Here is a 12,465-nt window from a genome sequence, read left to right as displayed (position 1 = left end):
CACATACATACATATATACACACATATATATAAACACACATACATACAGACTCACATGTGCACACATGCACACACATACATAAACACACACAAGCATATGCGCACACACACACACACACACACACACAGACTTCTTTCTCCACCCCAGTTCTAAGTCCTCCAAAGCAGCCGCTTTGTTAGCTCTTTCTTCTGCTTTGTCTCCATATTCCTAAGTAAAATGCATTCTTTGGTTTCCACTGGCGTTTGAACCGCCTGTGACTACTAAAATCTACAGGTTTCCAAGTAAGTCTTCAGCCACAATGCCCAGGATTTGCATGTGTGGACATTAAATCAGCTCTAGGTGGCTTACACTGACTGATACACCAAATAGTGTGAGAATTGGTGCGCTGTATTGTATAGGGAATAATAAGAAACAAAAGCTGTGTGTGGCCAATACAGATGCAATGTTTTCCCTGGTATTTTCAGTCCTCAGCCATGGATGCGCACTTGCAGGTGAGGAGGGCCACCCGCACTGGCATGCTTGATTTCTGTCTCATGTTTAGTTTCTGTTTCCGAAGGCAGAAATATAAACCTCTACCTTTCTACCCTCATCTACATAAACACACACAGAGGATTTACATAGTTAACAATAATTATTCAAGCTGAGTCATAGAGTATAATAGTTACATTACTCTTTTGTGACTATTTTTTTTTTTTTGAGGGAAGGTCTTACTATGTATGCCAAGCTAGCCTAGAACTCATCGTATAGCCCAGGTTGGCCTTGAACTCATGATCCTCATCTTGGCCTCTGGAGTGCTTCTATTATAGGTGTATACCACCATGCCTGGCCCATAGCTCTTTTGCTATAGTTTTTTTTAAATATTTATTTATTATTTATTATGTATACAATATTCTGTCTGTGTGTATGCCTGCAGGCCAGAAGAGGGCACCAGACCTCATTCCAGATGGTTGTGAGCCACCATGTGGTTGCTGGGAATTGAACTCAGGACCTTTGGAAGATCAGGCAATGCTCTTAACCGCTGAGCCATCTCTCCAGCCCCTAGTTTTGTTTTTTTTAATCAGTTGCTAACTTACGCTCAAATCTTTGCCGTTCCTATTCCCCAGTCTGCTCAAATGCCACAGGCTGGCCTCTTTCGTCCTTCCTCCTTGGGCCTTCTCCTAACTCAGCCCTCTTCACCCTTGGCCTCTTCCCTGGCACCCTCCTCGCCTGCCTGCATTTCTCTCTCTAGGCGGATTCCTCGGTTCTCCTCACGGTCCACCCTCTGACCTGAGGAGGAGACACCTCTTAGTAGCTTTCTTAGAAAGAGTGCATGGAAAACAAAATCTGGGCCCTGTACCCGTAAAATGCCCTTGCCAGTTACACTACTGAGAGCCCACCCTCGCCATACCACCCACCCCTCATCACTCCCAAAGTGCCTGTCTTCAAATACCACTAACAGATGAATGGGGTAAGTTTCCCACCCCTGAAATCGCGGGGCACATATTGAAACCACAGCAGCCTCCTGTGCAGATTTTTGGTGAAGGGGTGGAGAGAGCCAAGGGTGAAGAGAGACTGCCGTGGTGGCCAAGAGCTGGCCTGGACATGGTAGAAATGGTACCCTTAAAGAGCAAAGAATAAACTCAAGGTGTGCTTTAGGAGATCCACTAGAACGTGGTGATGGATTGGATGAAAATGAGGACTCTAGCCCAGTCCGGGCCTCTGACTTTAGAGCTGGGGGGGGGGGGGTTGTGCCGTGTTTATTCCCAAAGGAAGGAGAAAGACTGGTTGTGCGGGGAGGCCAAAGCTCTCGGTTTGCAGTTTTCAGAAGAACATACCTGAAGATGGGGGAAGACGCCGAGTGGGTGCAACCATTGAAACTCAGATGCCACATTTGTGAGACAGATTGAGTAAAATAATCTCAGTGCAACACACACACACACACACACACACACACACACACCATGCACAGCCACTCCCCCGCCTGCCAACACCCTGAGCTAGGCAGTGTCTCCACGGACTCTCAGAGGACAGGTCTGGAAGAAACAGCTGCGTAATAACAGAGTCAAGGGAACTCAGGCAACCCCCCGAGGAGGAGAAAGCGTGAGAAGGTGGCTTCAGCATGCCTGAGCCTTGAAGGACATGGTTAACTACTGAATTGCGTGTCTATGGAGAAAAGAAAGCCCCTGACCATTTGCTTCTCTGGACACTTTTTGTTGTTGTTGTTGTTTGGTTTGTTTTTGTTTTCTTGTTGTTTTGGTTTTTTGGTTTTGGTTTTTTTGTTTTTTGTTTTTTTTTGGGGGGGGGGGGGTTGGTTTGGTTTGGTGTGGTGTGGTGTGGTTTTTCGAGACCGGGTTTCCTCTGTGTGGACCTACCTAGCGATCGTGAAACTCGCTCTGTAGACCAGGCTGTCCTGGAACTCACAGAGATCTGCCTGCCTCTACCTCTTGAGGGTGGGTCTGCGCCACGCCCGGCTGACTCAAGCTTGCCCCCTAGTGGTGGAGTCTGTCTTATGGGAACAAAGACGGCAGGTCTTGATAAAGGCCCATCTGAGGGCAACCATGAAATTCCTTCCCGCCCACAGTCACATGTAGAGAGCGACTGAAAACCCAAAGGAGAGTCTTCTAAAAGGCAGCTCCTATTACCTGCCACATACTGTAAGTGGGTGGCTGGATTTGGCCAGTGAGAGCAGTGTGGGTGTGGAGGGTGGGGCGAGTGAGGTGTGTTTGCGCATGCGCGTCTGTGTATTGAGCCATCACACTGTGGAGCAAGAGCGTTGGCCCAGGCGCTAAAAACACTCGGGAGGCAGAAGCAGGCTGATCTCTGTGAGTTCGAGGCCAGCCTGGTCTACAAGAGCTAGTTCCAGGACAGGAACCAAAAAAGCTACGGAGAAACCCTGTCTCGAAAATCAAAACAAAACAAACACACACACACACACACACACACACACACACACACACACAAACACTGCTCTTGCAGAGAACCTGAGCCCGCATTTTGGGTGGTTCACAACCACTTGTGTATGACTCCAGAGCAAGGGATCAGGAACCCACTTCTGGCCTAGGCAGACCTGCATTCAAGTGCTCAAACCCACACACATACACCACAATGGGAAATCCTCTAAATTTCTTTTGGAAAAAAACATTGCATGCCACACTGAACCCCACTAATAACGTCGTTAGTACATGCCAACGATTTAAAACTCAGTTGGACATGGTGGCTCATGCCTTTAAGTCCCAGGAGGCAGAGGCATGAGGATTTCTGTGAGTTTGAAGCCAGCCAGGTCTGTATCGTGAGACTGTCTTGAAAATAAAAGGCCGGGCGGTGGTGGCGCACGCCTTTAATCCCAGCACTTGGGAGGCAAAGGCAGGTGGATCTCTGTGAGTTCGAGACCAGCCTGGTCTACAAGGGCTAGTTCCAGGACAGGCTCCAAAACCACAGAGAAACCCTGTCTCAAAAAACCAAAAAGAAAAGAAAAGAAAATATAAGGAATTTAGAAGCCCACTGGAAACTAATGGTATCCAGTTGACAGGTGATTCTGTCATGTGACATCTGTCATGTGACATGTTCTTGAAACATACTGAAACAGTCAGTAATGTAACTGTGGGGGGGGGGGGTTAAAAAGGAGTCCTCTGTCTCGGCAATTCTCCGATTCTCTGGGAGGCGCCAAACACGAGGTCCCAGGTTTGCCCACGAGTATTTACAGCGCACTGTGGCTCAGAGCAGTGAACCCAAACAACAGGGAGTGCCGGCCAAATTATGTCATTCGTACAAGAAGCAATTTGCTGTCACCTTTTATTATAAGATTGGGTGGGTTTCCCCAACTAATTTCTTTTTCTCATCAAGATAAGTAAGTTTTCTGCCCCACTGGGTATCAGGCTAATTCCCAGCTTCTCTGTGTATTAAAAATGAATTTAGAAACTACAATCAGATTAAAAAGGGGGGACGTGGTGCTTACTCAAACAATTTTGCCTTAAACAATTTAATTTTCAAAACTGCAGCGTAAACAAAAAGCGCACGAGACGGTTTTAATTTTCAAATTACATGGTTCTAAAAAAAAAAACACCGCCCGGGAAGTTGGAGGCCAGGAAAAGTCCTCGACTGTGAGTCCTAGCTAATTGTGTGGGATGGTGTTCGAGGAAGCTCTGCTACCGAGGTGCCTTTTAGAGACTGTACTAAGTTGTGCCTCAGTGCCGCCTAGATACAGCCTCAGTATGATTTTCTCGCAAATGAGGAAGCCGTCAGCTTGGTTGCGCGGTATGGCTAGAGCATTGCGCTCATTTAGCATGAGACAAACTACGAGACATACAAAAACGGGTGAACATGCTGTGGCTAGCTTTGTTCATTAGGGGAAGGGATCTGCTGTGCGCTTATTACAAAGCAAATGGAGCCACACCAAAGAATGAAGACCACGGGTGGGTTGTGTTGGCTGGAGATAGCATGGTTGGTATGCGATGCTCACACAGTCTTTTCCTCTGTTCGTTCCCATGCCCTCGATGTCACCTGCAAACTCAGCCCCCGACACACGTCACTAGTACGGTTGAAATTGTTCCCTCTGGATAGATCATTGGCAGCTTCTCTTGCCATCTCATAGCTTGCTCCTGATCATTAAAGTCTGCATAATATTCCGAGCTAGAGCCACGCCCATACTTGCTAAACTACCTCTGATACCTGAGCCAAGTGTTTATTTTTTAGCTACAAATGAGGGTGCCGGGGACAATGTGTATGCCTGGCTTCATCGCTAATGACTTCCTAAGGATACATTTCCAAACTCAAACCGGATGTGTCAGGAAATGGTGCACACATTTGAATTTTCCCCTTTACTCATACAGCAATTTTAGCCAAAATGAAACAAAGCGCACCCGAACTGAGTGGTGGATGCAGAAATTCCCCTGCACCCCTGCCCTCGCATGCACGGGATGTTCCCTTAGTAACAAATGGAGTATTTCTACTTTTCGATTTCGTGGTCATCGTGGCTCTGGGACAGAGCAGCATCTAGGAACTCCTGCATTTGATGGAGTGGACACAGGAGCTAGTGCCGCATTTTCTGCAGGTTGGCATTTCCCCTTTGCTGAGGTGAATAACTCCTTCTGGTAACAAGGCTAGCAATGTCAAGTAAACAGCTTCCCAGGACCCAGATGGGAGCAGTTCAGAAGAGAGAAGGCAAGTGCCTGCCGATGACAGTGATTTCCACTACGTTTTCCTCTTTCAGTCAGTCAGCCTCTGCTGAAGGGTCTTCAGCAGGACGTAGGCAGCCAGCAGCCCTGTAGAGGAGGTAAAGGGGCATTTTAAATGTAAGTGAGGCGCTGAGGGCGGGGAGGCTAGGCAGCTTGGTCAGGCTTCCTCTGACTAGGATGCTCCCCTGGGCCTGGTTTCCTCTGAGAAGCGTTTCCAGGATTGCTAGAGTAGGCCCTAGCTGTTTGTGCTGTCTTTCAGTTTTACAGAGCCTATTTTGCATATAATATGGTTCGCTCGTTTCCAGTATAGAACCCAACTCCCTGATTGTTGACAGAGGTTTCTGTCCCACCTGGTCCTGCAGCTGTTCCGTCCCAAAGAAATACACAGAAGTCTACATTAATTACAAACCCAGTAGCTCAGGCTTCTTATTAATTAAGATTTACTGGCCATCCATCTCCTCTGGAGAACTGTGTGGTTGACTCTCTTGACTCTTTAATCGGGTCGTTGCACTGCTGCTGAGTCATGGCTGTTCTTTCTAAAGGATTTCACAGCATTTTCAACCCAGTCTATGGTTGAGACAGGATCTCTCTACATAGCCCTGGCTGTCCTGGAACTCACTATGTAGACCAGGCTGGCCTTGTACTCACAGAGATTTGCCTGGCTCTGCCTCCAGAGTGCTGGGACTACAGAAGTGTGTCCCTAGGCCCAGCTTTCTTGATAGAGAGCTTTGATATAGAAAACATTTTAATATTTTTGAAGAACAATTTATTAGCCCTTTTTCTGTCACTGTTGCCTGAGCAGTTAGTGGGAAAAGCATTGCTCTTTTGAAAAACAAAAACAAAAAACAGAGAAGTGTGGTGTTGCACACCTTTAGTCCTAGTAACAGGGAGGCAGAGGCAGAAAAATCTTTGTGAGTTTAAGGCCAGCCTGGTCTGCAAAGTGAGTTCCAGGACAGCCAGGGCTACGTAGCGAGACTATGTCTCATGAATAAATAAATAAAGCCAGAGAAAAATAGTCAATTTATGAAAAACAAGAAAACAAAGCTACCTGATGCCATGATGGGAACCGAAACCCTTTCTCTGTGATTAGCTTCTCTAAATACTGAGTTATTTCCACCATGTCTCTTGGTATGGGTTAAATGTCAGTTGCTGCTACTGACTGTTTGAGATGCAGCTAGCATGTCAGACAGACTGAGGTTCAAGCACTTGCCTGTTCCAGAGCTCTGTGTCCTGAGATCTGAGAGGCGTGTTTATTTGAGAAGTCTTTTCGGTTCCAAGTGACAGGAAAGTAATTTAAAGCAGCTTAGCTAGAAAAGGGAAATTACTGGTTCATGTGGCCACCACACGGAGGCGAGGAACCGTGGCTTTAACTAGAGGCAGATCTCTTCTTTCCTCCTTGTTTTCCTCTCTACTGTGACCCGGATGCTCATTTCCCCACCCCTGCTGGATATGCCAAAATCCCAGCCCTCGCTGTAATGGGAGGTGGTGCCTTTAAGAGGTGTTCAGCCACAGTCCTGATGATGGTTATTTGTTTCCTTATAAAAGAGGCTGAGAGAGCACCCTCACCTTCCATGTGATGTTATCAGCGAAGACGAGCACCTATGAACCAGGAAGCAGCCTCTCCTTAGACAGTCTTTCCGTTGGCACCTTGATTTAAGACTTCTCAGCCCTTGGCACTGGAAATAGCGTCTTGTGTGGCGTGTTTATAAACCGCCCAGTTTCTAACAGTGTGGGCAGTAAAAATCCTCCCCGTCTCTCATTCTTTAAGTATCCTGGCTTTGGTTTAGACTTCCCTTTACCAGTTGGCCCCATTCCTCTGTATTGTGTGTAACTTCCTTTGTGTGCAGGGCTGGTGAGGGGCGGGGTGGTCATGAACTCTTGTTGCATAACATCTTACTGTATTGTCCAAGTCCCAGTGATTGCTGCTCAGGTCTCTTTGGATCACGTGCCCATCTCTGAATCAGTCTCCATGGCCAGGGAGAGGGACCACTCTTGACTGATGGGTCATTGATTTGGGAGTCTGCTTGTGTGCAGTAAATCCACATAGACACATAGAACATGCCCTAAACACTGTGAACACACAATTGAACATGTACATGCCTGGTTTCCTTTGGTGATAACAGTCTCTGTTAAATTTGGTAGGATGTTTCTCATTTGATAAGGAATTTTTTTTTAGATATAAATGAAAACATTATACTCTTGTAAGATAAAGACTTTTTGACTCATGGAAATTTCCAATAGAAAAAAAAATTTTTGACAGGATTTTGACATTGGGGGTGGTAACTTTATGGATGGAAAGAAAGTTTATGTGTGCACACAGTGGGACCAGAATAAAGACCAGCACACAAAAATAATAAAATAAGAGTGCTCATGATTCATCTTTCAGAAAGCAACAATATACAAAAATGGTAATGAACGTGGCTTTAAGAAGGGAAGCCCAGGCTAGTATAATACCACATGCCTTTGAAACCCTCACTTGGGAGGCAAAAGCAGGCAGATTTCCATAGGTTTGAGGCCAGCCCAGGCTACACAATGAGACTCACTCAGAGAGAGAAGGGGGGGGACTTGATCCAGGCTACAATGCCTGTGGGAACCGTCATGGGGCAGACAACCACATAATCGGCAAGCGCTAGCATCCCCCCCATCTCTTCCAAGGCCGCCACCAGTGCAGTCTTCAGACAGGACAGGAACAGAGGGGTTCTGGGTTCCAAAACTGTGAGCCCAAAAAGGCTAATCGTCTCATTGATGTAAGCTAAACAGAAATACGAAGGCCGGAAAGGAAGGTCTGACTGTTGGGTGAGAAGTGTCCATGTTTGGGAATGATCCAGTGTGTCTGTATTTGGGCCCGTGATGGGAGAGTGACAGGACACAGGGGGCAGGGAACAAAGAGCTAGGAACAGGTATGGTCTGAATGACAAGAAGATACCAGGGAATTCCCAGCACAGGAATGGCAGCTAGAGATTTCGTGGTGGTCTTTGGGAAAGGGAGAGACTGGAGGCACAGCGGCCTTCTCGACGGGGAAAGGCACTTGGTTCTGATTTGCTACAGAAGACGTAGGATGGAGAAGACCCGGTTTTGAGGGAGGTCTTCTGTGCCCTCAGAACCCAGCAGGGGAGAGAACAATGGTGATAGCCATCACTGTACTTCCAAATGGTGCAGGGTTGGAGGCACGGTCCCTCTAATCCTATGCATGCTAGACCCTGCACATTCTGTTCTGTTATCTTCTCAACAGGAAACTTCCAGCTGATTGCAGATCCAGCTTCGTTTGAAACCGTGGCTGACTTAGTCCGTTCTGTCCGACTGCCCCAGAGTCCCGAGACTCACAGAAGTCCTCCCTGTTTCCAGAACTTAGTTCCCATCTCCACAGATGATTGGCCCCTGATGGTGAAGAAAAGAGAAATGCTATCCTTAATCGGCCTCGAGGAGAGTCATGGGAGGAAGCTGCTGCGTTGTGAGGTGAGGAAGACGGACCCTCCCCTGAGGCTGCTCCTGCCCATGAACTGCAGGGGTCACTTCCAGGAGTGCCCGGATGACCAGTTCTACTCCATTGACACCATCGTGAGGTGGAAGCTGCTTGCAGGGAGGAAACGCAAGGTTCGGATGGAGGCAGGATACCGTCTGAGGCTTCTTAACCCCCTGGTTCCGGCACACTTTAGTGGCCATCTAGTTCTGCACCCCTACTTCTCGGTGAAGGCATACCTGCCAGGTAAGTGGGGGAAAACAGTCTGGTTCTGTTGCGAGAACAAGAAACCTTGAGGCTGAGGTAAAGCTATAAAGAAACGAGCCTTTATAGCTCCTAGCCTTGGAGATTGAAAGCCCAAAACGCATGGCGCCAACTTTGGCAGGGACTTTGTGGCAGGTGGCACCATGGCAGAGCTCTTGCAAGAGAGAAAGACCACGTCTTTGCAAGACAAGAAGCCGCAGCAAGGAGGCAGTATAGCCGTTCTATAACTTGACGGGTGCTACTAGAACTAGCTCCATCCCGCTGTGTCCAATCTCACCTCTCCAGGGACCAGGTTTTCGGAACAAACACTCTTGCAGGACAGGCTCAGATCATACTCAAACACCCATGCCGCGGGCAACAAAAGCGAGGACGCTGCCCCCTACAGGCATAGAAGGGCATTTGCTTCAAGGACTTGGGCTGAACAGCAGTGGCTGTAGACTGTGCAGGCAACTTTTCAAGGTCCAAAGATTTGTAAATCGATGGATTGAGGAACCCCAGGAATAGACGCAAAGATTCCATTTTCAGAAAATGATCACGTCTTACCTCACTGGCTCCTCGTCTTGATTTATGGAAAACTATTAGACGCTGGAGACACCCCCCCCCAGGTGATTTATCCTATTAGTTACACATCCACTCCATCCCATGGCCCATTATTATATCCTTATCATCATACGCATTTAAACACACTCCTGCAGTAAACCTAAGATGCTCTAATTTGATTCCCTTAATAAATATCCATACCATGTCGACAGTCAGATGGACCGTAAGCAGATAAAAAAAAAAAAGTCTCTCCTTTGCGTGGATTTATCATTGATATATTTCCTTATATGTCATCATAAAAGCTAGTTCCTCACCACCCATTAATTTTATGGTTTTGTTTATAGTCCACGGGAAAGCCAGACTCCAGTGCACTTTTCTTTCTTCTTGTAGACTGTACCGCGTTATGTTCAGTGTGAATTTACAACAGCCTTCAGATTCCGCCTGCTGGAAGATCCCTTTCAGTAGGCAAGGCTTGTAAAAGACTAATTTCACTCCATGGCGGGACTCGAGGAGGCGTGGTTTCCTTTGTTGTTGGGTTTCCCACAGAAGTTTTGCTTTGGCTTGTCCAGCTTCAGCTTTGCTTATCGGTTGTACGTAGTACTGACCGCGACACGTTCCCCCAGCCCTTACTCCAGGACGTCTCCATAGTTCATGTCTTTTATCCTTCACCTGCTCAGTCTTCCGAGCAATGACAACAGCTGTGAGTATCACAGGAGCGGTTGGTCTAGCCGTCCCCAAGGGGACCTTGGGAGTAAGGACTGGGTCTCTTACCCATGTGCAGTTGTGTGGCTGAATCAGCTCACCTCCAATCCAGCCTTCTTGCTAACCCGTTCTTGCTGAGCCGTTCCTTGCTTTGCCTCGCTCTGGCTTCTGAAGCTCACAGCACACAGCTTCTACCAAGATGAATGGATTTTGTTTATCGCTAAAACTATGAGGTTGGACTGAGCCTGTGGTTTGGTGGCAGATCATGTGCTTAGCATGTAGGATGCCCTGGGTCCCATCCTAGCAGTGGCTCAGGGTAAGAGCACTGCATTAAATTCCCAGCACACAGAGCAGTTCACAATGGTGTGTAACTCCAGTTCCAAGAGACCTGACGCCTTCTTCTGGTTTCTGTGGGCATTGCACGCATGTGGGGCACAGTTATAAATGCAGGCAAAACACCCATATGCATAAAATTTTGTTTAAATTATTTTAAGTGAAAATAAATAAAGTGGAACTGATTTTCGAAGAGACAAAAATTGAAATACCCTTCAATTTTAAGTGTACTGATATTTAATTTTTATTTTAATAAATAAAGCTTGCCTGAAGTTCAGAGAGTAAAACAATCACACTGGCCAGCCGTACAGACCACGCTTCAATAACTCACACCTTTAATCCCAGTAGCTAAACTAGCTTGCCATAGAAACTGGGTGGTGCACGCCTTTAATCCCAGTGGTGCATGCCTTTAATCCCATTCAGCCGCACAACTGCACAGTCCTTACCCCCAGGGTCCCCTTGGGGACGGCTAGACCAACCGCTCCTGTGATACTCACAGGATTATAAAATGGGAGGAGTCAGCTCTCAGACACAATCTCAGGCTGAGATTCCTGGAGGCAGAATCGCCATTTTGGACTGAGGTCAAGGTAAAAGCTGGCTGCTTTGCTTTTCTGATCTTCAGGTTGAACCCCAATTTCTGTCCCTGAGTTTTTATTTAAGTTTTCATTTAAGTGTGACTCTATCCATGTTCCTGTCAGTCTGGCTGCTTGAGAGACTTAGAAACAGGGTCATTTGAGCCCAGGAGTTTGGGGATAGCCTGGGGAACAGTAAGATTCTACCTCACAAAAGTATTCTTTGTAGAGCTGGAGACGTGACTTCGCAGTTAAAAGTACTTGTTGCTCTTCCAGAGGAGCTAGGTTTGATTTCCAGCACCCATGCAGCAGCTCACAACCACTGCAACTCCAGTTACCGGGGTCCAACATCCCTTACTGGCCTCTGCAGGCACTAGACATGTGTGTGGTGCACAGACATATATGTAGACAAAGCAACCATACATATAAAATAAATAAATCTTTTAAATTTTATATTTTTTAATTTTTAATTAATGTCACCCACAGATAAAATGTACAACGCATTTGAACAAGCCCTTAAGTCCTGGGCTATCAGCACCATCCACTGAGATATCTAGATGACAGTGACTGTGGACCAGGCTATGGCCTAAAACACTTAACTGTGGAGTTAGTCCCAGAAGGACTAAGTTTGTCAAAGATTAAGGCCAGGTTCCTATAACAGCTTCTGAAAGTGACCTAACTTGGTATTACCAGCTGATAGAGATCCCTGAACAGCAAATCTCCCCTTTGGCACAGGTTTCTGGCTAGAGTTCTCAGCACCAGAGTGAGGCCAGGGCTATCTTCTTCACTGGGCAAGAGAGGATGACAAGAGCCTTGTGACACAGGTTGTAACTGTGGCCAGGGGTGCTGCATACATCAGCTGATGTGAGCTAGACTTACCAAATAGTGAGGCCAAGAGAGACGGGTCACTGGTTCACAGCACTGGCTGCTCTTCCAGAGAAACTGGGTTTTGTTCCCAGCCCCTGTCTCAAGCCACTCACCTGTAGCTTCAAATCCAAGGATGCAAAGCCTGGCTCCTGTGGGACCACAGACAGATATGACATATATTCACATATATGCACACATGTATATAAACATAAATAAGTCTTTTTAAAAAAAAAAAACCGAAGTGATTATACTAGAAATTAACTGAGAAATTGAAACCACGTTCACTTGCTTTAGAATAACAGCAATAAACCTATTTTAGCTTCAAAAACTATTATTGATAGGCCAGCAAGCTAGCTCAGAGGTTATAAAAAGGATACATGTAAAGCCGGGCGATGGTGGTGCACACCTTTAATCCCAGCACTCAGGAGGCAGAGGCAGGCGGATCTCTGTGAGTTTGAGACCAACCTGGTCTACAGAGCTAGTTCCAGGACAGGCTCCAAAGCCACAAAGAAACCCTATCTCGAAAAAAAGAAAAAAAAAAAGGGGATACACGTAGTTAAACCTTCTGGTCAT

At 46.8% G+C, this 12,465-nt stretch overlaps 1 protein-coding gene across 1 annotated transcript in view; it reads left to right on the top strand.

Annotated features, from left to right (window-relative positions):
* LOC101981346 (protein THEMIS3-like) overlaps nt 1-12,465 on the top strand; it is a 34,839-nt gene that overhangs the window by 20,142 nt on the left and 2,232 nt on the right. Inside the window, exon 3 of the mRNA XM_005367589.1 lies at nt 8,387-8,860. Coding sequence (XP_005367646.1) covers nt 8,387-8,860 — 474 coding nt within the window. The remainder of the gene's footprint in view (nt 1-8,386; nt 8,861-12,465) is intronic.

The sequence above is a fragment of the Microtus ochrogaster genome, unplaced genomic scaffold (genome assembly GCF_000317375.1).
Source record: "Microtus ochrogaster isolate Prairie Vole_2 unplaced genomic scaffold, MicOch1.0 UNK20, whole genome shotgun sequence".
Lineage (NCBI taxonomy): Eukaryota > Metazoa > Chordata > Mammalia > Rodentia > Cricetidae > Microtus > Microtus ochrogaster.
The sequence above is the reverse complement of the archived record's forward strand: the minus strand, read 5'-3'. Positions and strand labels throughout refer to the sequence as shown.